The 20,869-nt window shown below is 43.3% G+C and overlaps 1 protein-coding gene across 1 annotated transcript in view; it reads left to right on the forward strand.

Annotated features, from left to right (window-relative positions):
• The window catches only part of PHF19 (PHD finger protein 19), a 54,733-nt gene that overhangs the window by 17,474 nt on the left and 16,390 nt on the right, over positions 1–20,869 (forward strand). Inside the window, 6 exon segments of the mRNA XM_030207580.1 lie at positions 523–618; positions 3,034–3,137; positions 11,358–11,415; positions 11,418–11,508; positions 14,135–14,230; positions 18,882–18,950. Of these exon segments, the coding sequence (XP_030063440.1) occupies positions 523–618; positions 3,034–3,137; positions 11,358–11,415; positions 11,418–11,508; positions 14,135–14,230; positions 18,882–18,950 (514 nt within the window).

Below are 20,869 nucleotides of genomic sequence, written 5' to 3' on the forward strand. Positions count from 1 at the left end.
AAAATTAACCCTTTAGTACAGCTGTGGGCCTTATACAAATGGATTTTCCCCCTATCCTTTCAAATTCAAGCTCTCTGTCTTTTTTTGTTTTGGAGGCACAGATTTCTGGAATCACTCTATGCAGTTACTGGAAAAGCTGGGATATATTTGCTGTGGGAGTACATCTATTGCGCAAGGCCTGCATCCAGCACTGCTTTTTCAAAGCCATATTCCATCACACTAAATGGAGATAAAATACTGATTTACATGCAAGCCCTTGTCAGTAGCTTTTGGAGGCATATGGGATATTTTAAGGGGTCATTTTTAGTGTAAGGGCATGCTGTTGGACCAAATAGTACAGAGCAAAAATAGACATACTGGTAATCAATTTATTATACACACGTCTATCTGACTAAACATCAAAGCATCGGTTCTTTACATTTTGGCTGTCAGATTCAAGCAAATGCATTTATAGGTTCCAAATCTTGTACAGACTGTGAGATGGTGTTTTTTTTCTTGAGCTGTCAACTCTGTGTCTTGTAGCTGGCATTCCAGGAGAGGAGCCCAGATGCATCATCTGCACAGGAACCACGCCCAGTCTTCTGAATGAAATCCTCATCTGTGGAAAATGTGGTCTAGGTAAGGCTAACACATTGGTATCCTTGGGCCATAGTCTGCTACCTAGAGAGGACCTATAATAGGCCCGTTCCATTTTATTTATTTCATATTCTGCTATTTGTGAATAATTAAGCAGTTCACAGGAAACCTCATAGCTATGACGTGGCATCCAAGGGCAAGATCAAGAGTTTCTGTAATATAAGGACAATAGGCACAAAGCAACTTGACAAGAGACTGGGATCCACTGACCCTGTCCTTTGCTGGTGGTGAACAAGTGTAGGAATAAACTAAGAGGTGGGGAGGGGCGGGGAGGTGGTAAGGAAGGAAGGAATTAAAAATAGGCAGAGATTAGGGCATTTTTTTTGTTACATTTGTACCCTGCACTTTCCCAATCATGGCAGGCTCAATGTGGCTTACATGGGGCAATGGAGGGTTAAGTGACTTACCCAGAGTCACAAGGAACTGCCTGTGCCTGAAGTGGGAATTAAACTCAGTTCCTCAGGACCAAAGTCCACCACCCTAACCACTAGGCCACTCCTCCACTCCCTTGTACGGTTTACATTTTCCTGTCAAAAGCATCAGAAAGAAGTGATTCTTTGTTACTTTGTTGCTTTAAGAAGTAAGAATACAGATAGCAGTGTTTGCTTCAATTGTTAGGTTCTTTTGTGGTATGGAAGTGCAAGGAGCACTAGTGCATTCCACTTCCAGGAATGTGAAGCTTTGAATTCTCTAACCAGGGGGATGCAGGTCAAGAATTTCTAGGAGTAAGAAAGCAGGCAAATGGTGACATGTGGAGGTTTAGAAAAAGAGGGCAAACTTGGTCATTGAGGCAGAATTGGAAACTGTGCTGTAAAACTTACGGGTAACGTGGAGGGAAAATAAAGTCTTTAGAGACTTGGGGAAAAAGGGAGTAACACTTTTGGAGAATTTCCTACAAAACCGATGGAACAGCTATGATTTACTCAGAGTTTGAGAAACACTAAGCAGGAGGGGTTTCAGGGAAATTAGCCCACCGTAACTTTATTACCAGGATTTGGGAAGGATGTTAGGGAACTATTGGCCAGGGATGCAGCATGACAAATTTCAGTATCCTGGTTTCACAAGATATTGGAGGGGAAACAGCCCAGAAGAGATGTTAAGACAGTTGCAGAAAGATGGAGCCAGGAGGTAGGAAGACAAATAACAGAAGGGCAGGTACTAGCTGCACTTCAGGGAGGAATCAGGGTGGTACATAGCGCTGAACTACAGGAAAGCCACTTCAGAACGATACTCAGGGCATATTTCTCAGTCAAGCAGGAGTGGGGGAAACAAGTGAGTGTCCTAAATGTGCAGAAGTAAATGCATCATTTCTCCACGGCATGTGGCATTGTAGAGAGATACGGGGGTTTTGGTCGGCTCTCTCCCGGTTTTTCAGCTGGGTTCTAGGGTATCAAGTGGACCTGTCCTTTGAGAGGGTGATACTGAGTTCTATGATACCATGGACTAAGGGAACATTAGAAGAAAAGATGTTTCTCAGTAAACTATGTATTTTGGGGAAAAAATGCATCCTCAATCACTGGACAGTAGATAAGGGCCCCTCATATTGGTACTGGAGAAACAGGCTCCATGAGCTTATGCTATGGGAGATGCAGGATGCCCGCAACACGCCGAAGCGGGCGACAGTGGTTCATAAAACTTTGGGGGGCATACCTACATAAAATGTCGAGTTTTGAATACCTTAGGATAATGAGTATGTATGGAATAAGTGTGACAAGCAATATGAAGCAGAACCAAAGAATCAACATCACTGTCAAATGGCAGAGTACAGGGGAGGGAGGGAGGGAGGGGGGGGGGAAGATTTTGACAACGTTTTAAGGTTAATGTTGTTACTGTTTTGTTTCTTTAAGATGACTTGCACATCACTTATTGCACGAGGGGTAAGGCGCAGATGTACAGACTGGGTAACCTTTAACAACGGTATTGGAACGGGGGGAGGGGGAGAGGGGGGGAACCCTGAGGGAGGAGGGGGGAGGAGCAAAGATAAAAAGCGAACCTATTGGTTACTGAATAGCTGAGTATTTGGAATATTATAGCATGGTATGTGGTTTTGAAACTGAATCTAAACAAGACTGTAATGCAGTCACATGTGCGAAGCCTAATAAATACCGTTTTAAGTGTAAAGATGTGGGGGGGGGGGGGGGGGGGAAGAAGAAGGAGGGATGGGGGGTGGGGAGAAAATTGCTAAAATGTTTGATGATGGACTATCACAGTTAATATGTTTATGACTGTCTTGCTGTTGGCAGCTCTGGTTTTCTTTTTCTTTGTCAAATGTTGAATGCTTCCTATTTTGGTTTGTCATCAATAAAAAACGTTTGAAAATTAAACCAGCTTGAGATGGCTGTGTTTTATATTATCACTTGTCTCACACGAATTCTGAACTAAGCTTCTGTTTTACAGGTTACCATCAGCAGTGCCACTACCCCTCTGTAGGGGGCAGCAGCGAAAATCCATTATCAACACCATGGTTTTGTAGAAGATGTATTTTTGCACTGGCTGTTAGGGTAAGCATGCAATCTTTCTAAAGGGTTTAATGAAACCTTTATCTATCCAAAATGTGTGTCTGGAGAATGATCTATTCTGTTTGATTATTCAGCATGGCTTGCTGCAAAACACATAGGGTTCCTTTTACCAAGGTGCACTAATGGATTTAGGGCCAGATTCTGTAAATCTGGATGTGTCCAGAAAAAGTACTTAGCACTATTCTATAAATCGCACCTAAAATTAGGCACAGCTTATAGAATAGTGCATAGGACCAGGGAGTTCGCTTACAATTAGGCGTGGCCATTTACACCACTGAAAACGTGATGTAAATACCCATGCCTAAAAGTAGGCACGTTCCCTTGAATTTGTGTAATGTCTCAACATGCCCACACTTCTCCTATGGCCATGCCCCTTTTCAGCTAGAATTTACACCCACCACTTTTATAATACGCCTAAAAATAAGTGCATGTAAATTCCAATTAGTGATGCTAAATGGTTGTTATTAGCCAATTATCATCATTGTTTGGCTTGTTACTCAATTAAGGTGTGTGTATAAACTGGGTGCACCAGGGCCGCCAAGAGACTAGGCCGGGCCCGGGGCAAAACCGCCCCGCCACTGCCGCCCCCGTCGCTCCCCCTGCCACTGCCATCCCCTGTCGCTCCCCCCGCCGCTGCTGCACCGGTCTCACCTGCCTGCCTCCACGGCTCCGGGCCCCCTTGCATTCAAAGCGGCAGTCGCAGATCGCCTCTCTTCGGGCCTTCCCTCCCTGTGTCCCGCCCTCATCTGATGTAACTTCCAGTTTCTGTGAGGGCGGGACACAGGGAGGGAAGGCCCGAAGGGAGGCAATCTGTGACTGCCGCTTCGAATGCAGGAGGCCCGGAGCTAGGAGGCAGGCAGGTGAGACCGGGGACTGCAGCGCCGGTGGCCTGACCACGGCACCGGGCCCCCCTTGGAGGCCCGGGCCTGGGAAATTGTGTCTCCCCTGCCCCCCCAGTGGCCCTGGGGTGCACGCCCAATTTAACACGTGCTACTCACTGTGCCTTATATAGAATCCAGGGGTTAGCGTGTGCTATATGCCAATAAACCCATAAGTATAAATTGGGCTTCTTAGCATGTTGCAGGCTAATTGTTAATGCATGCTAAATCCATTTGCACACCTTAGCAAAAGGAGCCCATAATAATTGTTTTATAAGCAACTGACCAGTGTCAACTATCTGATCGGGTTGTACACTGGAAAGTTACTTGAGTCACTAATAAAATGTGTGGCATTTCCTGGTTGAATCAGTCTATGATAACAAGGGAAGTGAAATTCTGTTATCAGAGTCAAGGAATCTGTGTCATTTTTTTTTCAGTCATAGAAATGAAAATTGAAACACAGCCAAGGCTCATCCTACTTACTGCTTTGCACAGAAGCAAATTATTTTGAAGCAGATATATCAGAGAATTCCATTAGTCATAGTCAGTTTGGTCTGGGAAAAATCAGAATTCTTTTTAGGCTGTGATTCGTTTTTTATTGGGCCAAGACTGGAATGCTCAGAAACTAGTGTGGTCTGGAAGTCTCATATACCATATTGTCTTCAGAAAGTCTAATGACAGATACAATACTGCAACAAAGGAAATGGAAGAGCATTTTCCTGTATTCAATTTGCTATGAGTGATAATATTTCAAAGCCCTTAGCAGGTGGATGTCTTAATTTATTAAAGAATAAGAGAGAGTGGTTACATTCAGAATTATGAAAAAAATCTCTCAATCCATATATACTTCTATATATGGACCATGAAAATAAGAACTACTACTATTGCTACTAATCATTTCTATAGCGCTACTAGATGTATGCAGCAGGGGCGTAGCCAGATGGCCAATTGTGGGTGGGCCTGAGCCTAAGGTGGGTGTGCATGGAATTCATCCCCCTCCCTCCCCCGTTTGCTCCTCTCTCCACCCCTCCCTGCCTACAAACCCCAAATATTAAGTACTTGAGCTGGCGGGGATCCCCAAACCCTGCCAACCCTCCTCCTCCTCCTCAAGGAGCCAGCACTTTTCCAAATGGCAGCCAGCAGCACTTGCTTCAAATTGATGCTGCACTGCTGCTGGCAGGCTGTGCATGCTCAGTGCTTTTGCTTGTGCGAAAACTGAGCATGTGCAGAAGGGCCAGTCTCAGCCTCAGTTCAAGGCAAGTGCTGCTGGCCAACATTTGGAAAAGTGGGGACTGCCCAAGGACAGAAAATCTTCAGCTGGCAAAGTTTGGGGATCCCTACCAGCCCACAGCAAGAGTGTCACAATTTTGGGTGGGCCCAAGTCCAAAATGGGTGGGCCCCTGGCCCACCCAGGCCCACCTGTGGCTACGCCACTGGTATGCAGTGCTGTACACTGAACATGTAAGAGACAGTCCCTGCTCAACAGAGCTTACAATCTAATCAAGACAGACAAACAGGACAAATAAAGGATAAGGGAATTACTTAATGTGGAAATGCTAAAACAGACATAGGTACTGAACAAACAAATAGGAGCTAGGAGTTAAAGGCAGCCTCAAAAAAGTGGGATTTTAGCCTAGATTTGAAGACGGCCAAAGCTGGAGCTTGACGTAAAGTCGACCAAATGCTCGTCAGGGACGCCCTTCTTTTCCATTATCGGCCGAGGACGCCATCTCTTAAACACGCCCCCAGTCCCACCTCACTATGCCTTCGACATGCCCCCGTGAACTTTGGTCGTCCCCGTGACGGACTGCAGTTAAGGACGCCCAAAATCGGCTTTCGATTTGCCGATTTGGGCGACCCTGAGAGAAGGACGCCCATTCCCGATTTGTGTCAGAAGATGGGCGCCCTTCTCTTTCGAAAATGCCCCTGATAGTGGTTGAGAAGAGGGTTGAAAACACTTGTGGAGAGAATGCAAGAGTCAATAGTCTGAAGCAAGTGCCTAAATGAAAGACTTCATATCCAAGTGATATCTTCATGTATTTCATCATTGGTCTATTGTTTTCCAAAACGTTTTCTTTTCAGTGTTACCTGTGCAACTCAAGTCCATAACTCAGATACTTTTCAAACAATATATCAAAATTCAGTTTGTTCAAAATCACATGAAGAATTGATATGAACAGTATTGGACCACAGTATTAGAAAGTGCAGATCAGGGCCGGTCTTAGCAAGTGCGGGGCCCTGTGCAGACCAATTTGGTGGGGCCCCATCCTAGCCCCGCCCCATCCTAGCCCCGCCCCCACCCCAACCCCCCCCCCTTGATAAGATTATTCCATTTTTAGAAAATTTTTTATTTATGCAATTTCAAATAAAGACAAATGAAGCTAAACTTGTACAACTTGTACAAAAAAAACTGAAATAATAAGCCCAAAGCTATCATGAACCCCCCCTCCCCAGAAATTCAGTTCAAGTTCACTACAATTAGTAGTTCCAATTCTCATAACAAAGGAGAATAAAGGAAAAATACTAAGAAAAGATCCAGTACTTTCAAGGTTCCTTGGAAATGGATTTTATATGTGCTCTTTTCCTCTCCTAAGCTGAACATGCTTAGAGAAATGCCCCTCTTTCTGAGGCTACAATGCTATTTGCTTTGGAAATGCAAATTCTCCTAAATACACATGATCTGGCCAGCTTAGTTCAAGCTTCTCCTACTAACCTACAGCTTAGATGGACAAATTTTAGTCTGCCCACTTGGGATTCTTTAGGTTTTCAATAACTTTGGGCAAATTAACAGTAAAGTCTGACACTACTAGCCCTCTCCACTTGCCCCTGTCCCCACCCCTCACATACACGCACCACTTTAGCTAACCTCTTGATCTTTTCCTGTCACTGCCCTTCATAAAACACTGAATTTTGACTTAATCACTGATGGGAGAATAATAGACTACTGCAATAGTATTTACCTTTAAAATGGCACAAAAGGGGTTTGACACTTCCTTCTTCCTTATAAGAAAAGCTATCATCCTACCTGGCTTGCCTTTGAATGGCAGTGGCACAAACTTGCTCCAGCCTCAAGCTCCACTTGACTGTCTTTATTTATTTTTAAGTCACACTCACTCGCACACCAGCTCACCTCCGACCAGGCTCCAGGCAGCTTTCCGCTCAGTGACTCCGCCCGCCAAACAGGAAATACCTCATCAGAAGGTGGGACATTGAGTGGGAAGTGAAATGCTGGGTGAGCCGTCGCTGCAACTCTCTGTCGGGAGCTGGGGCCATCTCGCTGGTGCTGCAACTGTCCATCGGGGCTGTTGGTGCAACTGTCGGGGTCCGGGAAGGCGGGAGGATGCTGACGGCGGGCTCAGCGGGGGGTGGGCACCGTGCTGCAACGTGGCGGGAGCGGAGTGGCGGCGGCCGATTGGGATCATGATGCGGTCGTCTGAGTGGGGGTCAGTCGGAGTGAGGCAGAGTTGAGGCGCGCTGCGCGGGGCCCCCCTAAGCGCGGGGGCCCTATGCGGCTGCCTGGTCGCCTCTGCCTAAGACCGGCCCTGGTGCAGATGCAACAAGAGAGTATATCCCTGATGTAGACCTAACTCAAAACCATGATTTCATGTCAGATTGCATGTTGAATATTGGCCAAGGATTGCATTTTGACTGTTGAACAAAATGAAATGATTTTTTAACAATTTTCACATGATTTTGAACATCCTGAGTTTTGATATATTGTCAAAAAAGTATTTGAATGATATACTTTTATTTGCATGGGCTAACAGAAGATTTTTTTTTTAATGGACCCAATGATGAAATACATGGAGATATCACTTTGATATGGAGTCTTCATTTTAACTGCTTTCACATTTTGGTGGTCTACGCCACCTGAAATTAAATATGACCAAAACCGAGCTTCTCATTTTTCCCCCCAAACCCACCTCCCCACTCCCCCCGGTTTCTATTTCTGTTGATGGCTCTCTCATTCTCCCTGTCTCCTCAGCTCGAAACCCTTGGGTCATCTTTGACTCTTCTCTCTCCTTCTCTGCTCATATCCAGCAGATCGCCAAGACCTGCTCGTTTCTTTCTTTACAACATCCGTAAAATTCGCACCTTTCTTTCGAGCACTCTACCAAAACCCTCATCCACACCCTTGTCACCTCTCGTTTAGACTACTGCAATCTGCTTCTTGCTGGTCTCCCACTTAGTCACCTCTCCCCTCTTCAATCGGTTCAAAACTCTGCTGCCCGTCTCGTCTTCCGCCAGGGACGCTTTACTCATACTACCCCTCTCCTCAAGTCGCTTCACTGGCTCCCTATCCGTTTTCGCATCCTGTTCAAACTTCTTCTACTAACCTATAAATGTACTCACTCTGCTGCTCCCCAGTATCTCTCCACACTCGTTCCTTCCCTACACCCCTTCCCGTGCACTCCACTCCATGGATAAATCCTTCTTATCTGTTCCCTTCTCCACTACTGCCAACTCCAGACTTCGCACCTTCTGTCTCGCTGCACCCTACGCCTGGAATAAACTTCCTGAGCCCCTACGTCTTGCCCCATCCTTGGCCACCTTTAAATCTAGACTGAAAGCCCACCTCTTTAACATTGGTTTTAACTCGTAACCACTTGTAACCACTCGCTTCCACCTACCCTCCTCTCTTCCTTCCCATTCACATTAATTGATTTGATTTGCTTACTTTATTTATTTTTTGTCTATTAGATTGTAAGCTCTTTGAGCAGGGACTGTCTTTCTTCTATGTTTGTGCAGCGCTGCATACGCCTTGTAGCGCTATAGAAATGCTAAATAGTAGTAGTAGTAGTAGTACATTTAGGTGGGTATAAGGACTGAGACATTTTTCATAATTCTTAATTCATTGAAGGGCACAGAAGACCAGGAATGTTTTAGGCATAAGTGGTAGGAACACAGTAACATGTTAGGATTTAAAAATGAATTGGTAAACATGGAGAAATCATTCAAATGATTGCTCAGCAATGTAACAAGAGGTGTCTGTTTTCTTTCTACCCTGTTATAAACAGCAGACCAAACAGAATTATGTGGTATATAGCAGGAACCAGATAATAGCATCTCATTTAGGGGCCCTTTTAGTAAGCTGCAGTAAAAGGGGGTCTGCGCTACCATCAGCATGTGTTTTTGACATGCACCGAGGCCCATTTAATACAGCAGGTAAAAGGCTGTCTCTTTTTGAAGAAAAGAAATGACCATGTGGTAAGTGAAACACTTACTGCACGGCCATTTAGGGGGGAGCCCTTACCCCCACCCATTGAGATGGCGGTAAGAGCTCCAGAGCTAACCCCGTGGTACAAAAATAGAAGATATTTTTGTAGCACAGGAAATGGCACATGCTGGAGGTGGGAACTACTTCCAGGCCAACCCTTTAGTAAATAGGCCCCTTATTTATTTATTTATTTGTTTGTTTGTTTTTGGCCCACACCGTTTTCAGTTGTAGCTCAAGGTGGATTACATTCAGGTACCTCATAGGGTGTGGAGTATGCTGTGTTGAGCTCTGTGGCCAGAGGAGAAACATTATCCCCCTGATTCTATAAAGGTCGCCAAACATTGTGTGTTCAAATTTTAGGCGTATTCCCTATTTGTGTGCACAATTTAATAGAATAATGGCTTTTTAACAAACAATTATTGGCATTAATTACATTTAATTGGGACTTACCTGCGTAAAGCTGGGTGCAGGATCCGTGCCTCAAAATTTATGTGTGGTCCAAAAAAGAGGGTACAGAAATAGGAGGGTCATGAGCGTTTGGGGGTGGATCAGGGGCATGGTATTGAGTTACATGTGTATTGTAGAATGACGGTGCTTCATGCATAAATTTAGGCAGGGGCATTTGCATCACGTTTTCGTTAGTGCAAATGGCTGTGTCTAAATTTACATGCAACCTCTCTTGCTTAAGTGTTAATGCTATAAACCCTGCCAATTTTTAGACGCAGCTTATGGAATACCACTTTTATGGGTTTTTTTCAGTACCTGTTTTTTAGGTGACATTATATAGAATCTAGTCCTATATCCATAAGGCTGTCCCTAAAGTTGTTCACCTTCTACTGACATTTAGGGCCTTTTTACTAGGGTACGCTAGCATTTTTAGGGACATATTATTAAGCCGCTGTAGGCTCTACGGCATGCAGTGCCTGTCCAAATATTACTACCACAGGCTAGCGCGCCCCACCGGTGGTAATTTTAGATTTGGCACGCACCCATAATGCCCGGATTAATTATTTATTGTTTCCTCCCAAGTGCGCTGGTTTCTGGCGGTAATCCGCAGTTGGCGCACGCCAACCGGTTACCGCATGTGTAAAGCTACCCCTATGAGGAGAGGTTAAGACGGCTAGGACTCTTTAGCGTGGAGAAAAGGCGGCTGAGGGGTGATATGATAGAGGTTTACAAGATAATGAGTGGGGTAGAGCGGACAGATGTGAAGCGTTTGTTTACACTTTTTAACAATAATAGAACCAGGGGACACAAGATGAAATTAGAATGTGGTAGGTTTAAAACGAATCGGAGAAAGTTTTTCTTTACTCAGCACGTAGTAGACTCTGGAACTCATTGCCGGAGAAGGTAGTGACGGCAGCTGGCCTTGCTGAGTTTAAAGGGGGTCTGGTTAGATTCCTGAAGGAAAAGTCCATTGACTGTTATTAAATTTTGGTGGTTTTGCCAGGTTCTTGGGGCCTGGATTGGCCGCTGTCGGAGTGCTGGGCTTGATGGACCTTGGGTCTTTTCCCAGCGTGGCGGTGCTTATGTGCTTATGTGTTACCGCTAGATCAACGGGTGGTGTTGAGGGCTCAGGCCAGTTTTAGTATGCGCTTTTTTCAGTTTTACCACATGCCCTTTTCCCCTCACATTAAAAAAAAATCTTTTTTGCAGACGCAGTAAAAACTGGCCCGGCGCACACCTAGTACACGTGCCCTACCCTGCTGCAGGCCACTTTTTACCGCAGCTTAGTAAAAGGGTCTCTTAGTGCGCGCTAATGCTAGAGACAGCCATATATTCCTATGGGTGTCTGTAGCATTAGCGTGCGCTAACCACATTAGTGTGCCTATAATGCAGCTTAGCAATCAGGGCCCTTAATGTGCTGGGACAAATCCTAGACATTGTTAACCTTTAGCCATTATCCTACATTACTTAGGGTCAGTTGCTTCGTATGAATTTCAGTGAAATGATATCAACCCACATTCCCTTGAACATTGTTAAAGATACTCTACCATTGGTTAGTGCCTTGTAATATGCAACTGGGCAGAGAAGGATTTCACATTCTGCGCTCTGATTTTTTTTAAAGCAAATATTTATTTAGCCTTATGTTTTATCTTTCTGCAGAAAGGAGGTGCCTTAAAGAAAGGGGCGATAGCCAAAACATTGCAGATAGTCAAGATGTACTGCCATATAATCTGGAAGAGATGATTGAATGGGATTCACACCACAAAACAAACCAGCAGCAGTGTTACTGTTACTGTGGAGGACCTGGAGAGTAAGCACAGAGAAAGCATGTCTTGCTTTTGGGTTTCCAGTTACAATTTTAAAATGCATTCTTTGAATTTTCTATAAAAAATTTAAAATATATATATTTGCATATGTAAAAGTTTTAAAAATTTTGAAAGGAGAAAAGAGAAAGCATTTCTGAAGTTTATTTCCTTTCTTGGCAATGCTATAGTCCCAACTATTATTGAGCATGTTGTAAGGTCCTGGGGTCACTAACCAGTTAGATTTCAGCACATTGCAAGAAGATAAATTTGCATCATAAACTTTGCATTTTACATTTAGGAGCGTTTGTTTTCTTGTTTCTTTTTTTAAGTTAAGGTATTTTTAAAATGTCATGTTAATTAGCTTTACAGGAAAGGTTTCCCAGCACCCTGCAGGAGAATGCCTAGATGCTGTTTTACTGCATGCGCTGCTGGCATGAGATCAGTACTTCTGAGCCCAGTTCCCAGGACATACCAAGCTAGTTTATTTTAAAACTTTTATTCTGCTAGATCTAAAGTTCTCTGTGGATTACATAATCAGATACAGGATACTCACACTGAGCATGCATAAGATAGTTCATAAAATCATTCACGGAGAGGCCCCGACCTACATGTTAGACCTGGTCGACTTACCACCCAGGAACACTAACAGATCATCCCGCACATTCCTTAATCTTCACTTCCCCAGCTGTAAAGGACTAAAATACAGATTAACATATGCGTCTAGCTTTTCCTACATGAGTAAGCAGTTGTGGAATGCATTGCCACTCAACCTAAAAACAATTTACGAACTAATTAACTTTCGTAAATCTCTGAAGACCTATCTCTTCAAAAAGGCATACCCCAATGATCAATAACTGTACATGTAACACATCACCACTTTACCTTATATTCTGAATTGTTTTCTTCCTATATCTTGTTTTGCTTAATTCTATTATGCCATCCATGTTATCTATGTAACTCCTATTGTTTTCTTTTACTCTGGTATGGCGAACGCCATAACGGAACATTGTAGCCACATTGAGCCTGCAAATAGGTGGGAAAATGTGGGATACAAGTACAACAAATAAATACATAAATAGTGCATGCAGATTTCTCTCATGCATATCCTTTGTGGATATCCTGAAAACCTGACATGCTGGGTGCGTCCTGAGGGACTGGGTTGAGAACCCCTGCCCTACGCAGAAACTGAGAAAGAAGTCTGGCAGTGGGAATAAGCAAGCGAATAAAAAAAAGGGAAAGGGACTTGGTTATACTGCCTTTCTGTGGTTTTTGCAACTACGTTCAAAGTAGTTTACATAGTATATACAGGTATGTATTTGTACCTGGGGCAATGGAGGGTTAAGTGACTTGTCCAGAGTCACAAGGAGCTGCAGTGGGAACTGAACCCAGTTCCTTAGGGTCAAAGTCCACTGCACTAACCACTAGGCTTCTCAAGAGGAAAGAACCCCTGGATTACTTGTAGGGTGCGTCATTCAGTTGTCACATTTTGGTGCCTTTATGCTGAGATCCAGTTAAGGGGCCTAGCTGTCAGATGAGGATGGCTCCTTCTTGGCTCTTGACTGAGATTGAGATTCTTTCCAATATGGGGTGATGGTAGGGATTAGATTAACAACCTATCATCCAGCCCCCATTAAGAAAGCAATTATATTACAACCCTTGCTAAAGCAGGGAATGACACTTTCTATTAAGAAAAGCTTGGAAGACTTGATTAGCCAAAACTCCTTGCCTGATGCTCAGGTTGGGTTTGAAATGAGAATCTGTGTGTAAATTCATCACAATGGTAGACCTGCAAAGGCACACCCTTTCTCCATGAGGGTGCAGGGTTGCTCTTTTAAACCTAAAGAAAGCTGAATGAGCTTTCTCTAATAATTACTGTTTAAATGCTGACTTTGGGCACTTATGATATAGGATCATTATTAATATGCAGTAACTGCAAAAGCCCTGTGTTAACCGTTGGGGCTTTTTCAGCTGTTCGCTGTGTAGATAATATAGAGAAATTTTCATTATCACACATTAACTGCATAGCAGATAACATGATAGTTAGCTTCACCTCATGAGGTGGTGTTAAGTGTTTTGAGTTATCTGCAGTATTAAGAGTTAAAATGCAGTGGGACTTTTTCAGGGGCTGCACAGTGGAACTGAGTACTGGCATCTTTTCCATTACCTATTATAAGTGATCATCCCACTCCTTGAGGATGGCCCATTGGTATGTGGTAATGGCCTCCATGCTAACCGTAAGGCATATTTCCCATCATTCCCTACTTCTTCATTTCCGTCCCTAATAGCTCTTTAGCATGCGAATTACCACACACTAACTGTTAAGGCAACGCCAATACCTGTTCATACGAGCCCATTGGTATAGTGATGGTAATTCCAATGTTATTCACAGCTTAGTAAATGGATCTATACACATAGGTACTAAAAAAAACAATGACCTTGAGTTCTCTGCAGAATATGAAACTATTTTTACTTCTGTTGTTAGGAAAATAAAGTCAAGACAGTAATCCTTGCTGGAAATGCATTGGGAATGATTCTAATAAGAGCTGTGTACTGTCACTGTTAGTAGGACTTCATCCCAATAAGTGGCTTAGACAGTCTTTCCTGGTTCATTGATTTCCTTTCTCTTCACAGTTGGTTCCTGAAGATGTTGCAGTGCCATCGATGCAGGCAGTGGTTTCACGAGGCCTGCACGCAGTGCCTTAACGAGCCACTGATAATTGGAGACAGGTACTTTTACATCTAGAATCATCTCATCTAGTCTATTAGGTATCACTGTGGGAAGCTGTGCACCAACCTGTGAGATACTCCATCTTGTAAGCGTCTGTGGTCAGTGGAGAGGATTCAAGCACTGTTCCCTCTAAGCTGAGCAGGAGTCCTCCAGCTGCATTGCTGCCAGTGGAAGGTGGTGTTTCACTATTGTGTTTTCAATGGCAAGAGACAGGCAGGTTCCCTGGAGTGCTGCAGAGCTTGCCTGTCCCTCAATATTGAAAATGTAATAGGGAAACAGCACCACCCACTTGCAGGACTGTAGATGGAGGACTCCTGCTCAGCTTAGAGGTAACAGTGGATTCAAGATGTTAGGGGGTCCTTTTACTAAGGCGTGGCAAAAGCAGCCTGCAGTAATGCAGGAGCATGCATTTGGCATGCGCCAGGCCAGTTTTTACTGCATCTGGGAAAAGGTTTTTTTTTTTTTTTCAATGGGCAGGGAAAGGGCCTGTGGTTAAATTGAAACCAGCACGCGCTATTTACAGCCTGAGCCCTTAACGTCACCCATTGATCTAGAGGTAAGGGCTCATGCGCTATATGCGCAGTGACCAGTCGGCCGGGTGCCGATTGCTGGAAACACCGCGTGCTGGTAGAAAATAAATAATTTGTCCTGGCATTATGGCATGCACAAAATCCAAAATGACCACCAGGGGAGCAGTAGCCTAGCCTGGATGGTAGTCTCGCTTTGGTGCATGCTGCACGTGCGTAGAGTCTTACCATGCCTTTGTAAAAGGGCCCCACAATACCTTAGCATATACCTGTTAACTGCCATATTTATTTATCATATTTATAACCCACTTACACCTAAGTGGGGTATAAGGAAAAACATACATAAGTTTATGAACAGAAAACAACTACATACGTCATCATCACTGTGCCATTACTACAGACCAACAGAAGCACTTCACACTTTGCTGTTTAACCCATAAATGTATGGTGCTGATGGGATTATTGCAATTCTAAAGGATGAATGGAAAACACTTATTTGGCTTGGATTAGTCTGTTGAGCGATTGTTTCTGAGAATCTCAGCTCAGGTGAAAATTTGGTCCCTCTCATCCTTGGCAGTGCCTTACAGCAAAAACCTCACAACCAAACATGTGAACCTAATATAGGGGCCAATCCAGGAAGCTTACTGTAAGCTAACTGCATGCTTACTGCTGGTTTGTGAGCACTTTCACAGGCATAGAATACAAGCGGGATTGAGTGCATGAGTTTACTCATGCAGAAGACAAGTCCACATGCTGCATTAAAATATATGATAATGAGCCTATTTAAAATAGTTCTGTGCAATGCAGAGAGTATTCCAAGCGATGTAGATGTAGAGAGCTTTAGATGCACATACAATGCAAGAATTTTGTGCAGGTCTGGAGGGATTCATGGAGCGGATCTTATGCCATTTTTTGAGATTTTAAACTGGCAGGTTGTCTTCTTTTGCAACCAGAAGCACCTGCAAGTTTCAAAGGCAGACAGGTAATAGAGACGTAGACGTGACCAAACAAAACTGAGGCTCATATTTAAGCACAAAAAAGCAGAGGCGTCAATGTGTTCTGGCACTTCCGTTTTCCTTTGGACATTTTCATAATAGAAGCTCCGCTTAACGCCAAAACTTTGTGCGCATATGTCCTGCAAGCTTCCCCCTCATTAGCTGCAAGTTTTCTGTGCATTACAATTTGAATAAATTTAGCCTTCTGCTTTTTCACAGTATTAAGCTTGTGATAGATGTCCCACACGCAGACATCTGCATGTGGATCTGCTGTGAGCAGGGCCGGATTAAGGCCAACTGATGCCCTAAGCACAGCCCAACAGTGATGCCCCTTAGCCCTTCCATTGCTTGACTGACAAGACATTAAGATTCAATAAGTGCTGAGAATATCATTATTGTATAAAACAAAATTTCATATATTTATAATGATTAGAAAAACACTGAAATTCATGTTCGAGAAAGGGAGTGGCAGACAGCAACGAAAGAGTTAACAGCATGATGACATTTTCATTCTTGTTCTATTACAGCAAGATGTATTAGTAACTCAAAATTTTAATTGTGGATTGTATTGATAAGGCACATTTTTGAGCATCTTTTAATTTATTGAAGCTCAATACTAGTAAAACTAGGATGCTTTGTTAGATGTTCCCCAAACCCCCGCAAAACAAAATGGGGTTCACAATTTCCACAAAAGTCCAACGGCACAGAAAGGGGTGGAAAAAAGAACAACTCCAAGAGATCAAACAGAATACCAGTATAAGATGCTCCAAAACACAAACTTTATTCAGACCCTACACCGTCCATGTTTCGGCTTTTAAAAAAGCCTTCCTCAGGGGTCGATCAGTGAGTGCACAGTAGTATACTGATTGAAAGAGGAGCACATAAATTGATGTCTCGAAATGTAGAAAGATATATTGTCTCGCACCAACAGGTACACACCGGCGCTACAAAAAGCATTTTTTGTAGCACCACATATGATGGCACACTGGGGGTGGGAACTACCACCAGGCTGCTGCGAAAGCCTGGCGGTACTTCCTTTTTAGCGACCAGTAAGCTTGCATTGATGCCCTAAGATTAACGGTTAATCCAGGGCTGATTGTGAGCCTTTCAGCATTGGCCCCATACCCTCGGATTCTATATAGCGCCTAGTGATCTACGCCAAAATCCAAGTGTATTCTATAAAACGCGTATAACTTAATTGGCTTAACAAGCTAATCAGCGTTGATAACAGCTCTTAACAAGCAATAACAAGCACTAATTGGCAATAATTAGAATCTACGCGAATAACTCGCTAAGCGCATTCTGTAATGCAGTGCACTGAACTTCTAATACGTGCAGGCAAAAAGAGGCGTGGTTATGGGTAGGGAAATGGACATTTTGCAGGCATTCCGAAATCTACGCGCATAGGTTTACAATATAGCCCAGTGCGCCTAAATCTACATGCTGGGATTTACACCACATTTTTGTTCGTGTAAATGGAGGCACGTAGTCTTAGGTCCTGAGATATCAACTAAACGTATGTTATATACCGCGCCTAAATCCCGGTTATAGAATACGCTTAGTTGGCACTGATTTCCATGCTGTCTTTTTAGGTGTCATATATAAATAGAATCTCCCCCATAGTGACTGCAGCACCAAGTCTGCTGGTTGAGTTGAACAGACAGCAGCAATGTCAGTGGTTTGTGGAGGGGCCATTAAGGCATGAAAATGGTGAAATCTTACTTACTGGTTAATCTGCTCATGTTATAGGGAGGGTAATTTTATTTATGAATTTTTTATAAACTTATTCATGTATGCTCTTCACGTTACAGATACTGTTTATGAAAGAGCACTTAGCTTTCTCTGATGTAGGGACCAGGCACCAACATGGACCATGTTTCGCGGTGCTTCCTCAGGGCATGGTCCTTTAATGCACTACTCGGCGTCTCCTACCCCTATCGTTCTCAGGGGACACTGAGTATTGTATTAAGGGACCATGCCCTGAGGAAGCGTTGTGAAACATGGTCCATGTTGGTGCCTGGTTCCTACATCAAAGAAAGCTAAGTACTCTTTCATAAACAGTATCTGTAACAGTGAAGGGTATACATGAAAAAAGTTTATAAACAATTTTTAAAAGTTTCCAAAATTGTTTTTTCATTTGGCAGAAGATTTAGGTTTTGCCATTAGTACTGGGCCAATATTCAGACCCACAGATATCATATGAAGGTAAATAGATGGAGTTGTGCAGCCATGATTTAGCTGTTATCTGGGCCCAATTTAAAAAAAAAAAAAAACTTATGTGGTCAATGCCCGATGCTAAATGTATATGGACCTTGGAATATCATGCATGTTGAATTGCATGATGAATTAAATTTTGTAAAAGATGTCAGACTGACAGCCAGGGCCAGTCCAAGGGTATTAGACAATAGGTAACCTTCAACCATGTGTCCAAACCATGGGGTAGCTCAAGGCCCTTCCCCTCATGTCTAGCATCTCTGCTTCTCTTCCCTACCCTTACAAAATCCAGCATCTCCCCTTCCCTATGTCCCCTCCCCAAGATGTCAAGCATCCCTCTCCCTCCCCCCAAGGTGTTCAGCATCTCCCTTTCCCTACTGACTCCAGAGTGGCACTGAGGCAGCAGTCAGCTGATGCAGGGCCTTGAAAACTGGTACACGCTGAAGGCCTTCTGGGATTCACCTCCTCCAAAACAGCAAGTTTGTAAAGAGCAGGGCCTGGCAGTTCTGTGCCTGTGCTGATGCTCAAGACCCTGTGCCAGCCACAATGAATCTTCTTTAGACAAGCTGATGGCTGCCTCGGTGCTTCCCCCAAACTTGTGCCACCCAGGGTGGATGCCTGGTGTGCCTAGTAGTAGGGCTAGCCCTGCTAATAGCCTTGGGATTGGAAATCAGGAGGAGGCCTTGATGTTGGATATGAAATATTCTAGCTTTGGGAGCTCCAGAATGGAAAACAGATGAAGGCACATGCACTCTTTAATTGCTCTGACTGGGCACTGAAAGCTGATTCTGGACCGGGGAAGTAATGCATTATGCTGGCAAGAACCTCATTACTTTGGGTGATACATTCTCTTTAAAAATTGCCTGCATCCTTTTTTTTTTTTGTAGGTAAATTCCTTTTCTCTTTTTTTTCAGGTTCTACGTATTTTTCTGCTCTGTGTGTAATCAGGGCCCAGAATTCATCAGGCGCCTTCCCTTGAGATGGTAAGGACTGAAATACAACCTGGCTTTGCAGTGTGTTATTAATGTTCCTCACACACACAAACAGTGGAAAAAAAAAGGAGAAAATTGTTAGCAGCAGGCCCTTGTTCATTTGAAAGACTCAGTTGTACTGACGGAGCCTTCAAAATTTTAGATTTTGCCAAGAATTTTCCCAGATTAAGAAAGAGGGCAGGAATGAAGAGTTTCCCATTATTTTTCAAGTTGATGGAAGAAAAATCTAATTGGTTCATCCAGTCTGCCTAGTGTTACACATTTATAAACTATGTTTTCATAAGACATAGGTTCGTGAGTTAATCAGACTGGCATTTTGATTTGGGGCATTTCATAAGACCTGTTTGTGAGATGACAATGTGCTGACAGTGACAGAGGAATATATCTTTTCTTTTCTCTGTAATAGCCATTGCTTGGGAGAAGGGGAAGGAGTTTTCTGAGGAGGGAATATCAGTGAGTGATTTCTGTAGTCAAGGGAGAGTTCTGTGAAATCTGACAGTGAGTGCAGATCACAGATGAGATAGATGTGAGAGATTTTAAGAGAGCTGAATTCACGTAGGGTTTGTTGTAGTTTCCTAATGGAAAGGGAGGGAAATCTTATCCATTAAATCCCTTTTTCTTCAGGTGGAGGCACCAGGCACCATATATATAGGGGACTGATAGAGCCGAGCCCCAGAGGTTCCTGTCAGGTCAGCCCCCTGAATCCTGAGGGGTGTTATGCCACTTACTGTGTCCACACTACTAAGGGGATATTCCAACCACCACCCATAGATTGTGAATATATTTATTTATTTGGATTTTGCTCACACCCTTTTCAGTGGTAGCTCAAGGTGAGTTACATTCAGGTACACTGGGTATTTCCCTGTCCCTGGGAGGGTTCACAATCTAAGTTTGTACCTGAGGCAATGGAGGGTTAAGTGACTTGCCCAAGATCACAAGGAGCAGCAGTGGAAATTGAACCGGGCTTTTAGGATATTACTTCTTATCCAGGACTCATTGTACTCTACCTTTCAGTGTATCTGAGCCTGCACAATCCCCTTTTTTAGATCATCCACAGAATATCTCCCTTTTCCTGTCCAATCACAAGGTCCAACGATAGTCCAAGCAGTTACCAATAACAGCATGACTGCTCCTCTAACATCTAGCCTCCAAGGTATTCATAGCTTTTCTGGAAGGTGCTCCGCCATCACCAGTCTGCCACACCAACATATAGAGGTGCATAGCACAGGATGTGGTTTGGCAATTAAAAGCACATTTCATATAAAGATGTGTAAGTCTGCCCCACTCTTCAGTACCTCAGCATTTCAGCAGAAAGTAAATAATACAGAAACAATTCTGATGGAGAGGTTTATAAATCTTGCTGACAGAGAAGTGTCCACTTGTAGCATCATGTGAAGTAGGCCAAAATTTGTCAGGAACATTTCCACACTGGAAAGAGACCCACTTACCAACTTTTCAAGCAAATGGGCTCATGAAGATAGGTCCTAATTTATGCATATAGACAGATAAGCATAGCAATGGTGATTTACTTCTAAAAAAGCTTCCTCCGATTCCATGTTTGTCTATGGGGAAATGGGGCCATCTCATTTCTATATGTCATAAGGAAGCTGATGTTTTGCAATTTTTATTTCTTTGATAAGCCAAATGAACTTATTGCTATTATCAAATATAATATGATGCATGTTTATTTTATTTTGGACATTATTGTTCTATAGTTTCATTTGCTGTTGTTTTATGGTGTATGCTAACTTTAAGTTCTCATGATGACTAGGAGATGCATAAGTAAAGTAAATAAATAATAGCAATATAATAGCAATAATAAATACTATTTCAATGTTATAATCTATTAATATTACTAAGGGGCTTGTTTACTATAGTGCTGTAAGGTTTTTGCATTTACTGAGTGTTTG

Source organism: Microcaecilia unicolor, chromosome 6, assembly GCF_901765095.1.
Source record: "Microcaecilia unicolor chromosome 6, aMicUni1.1, whole genome shotgun sequence".
NCBI classification, from domain to species: domain Eukaryota; kingdom Metazoa; phylum Chordata; class Amphibia; order Gymnophiona; family Siphonopidae; genus Microcaecilia; species Microcaecilia unicolor.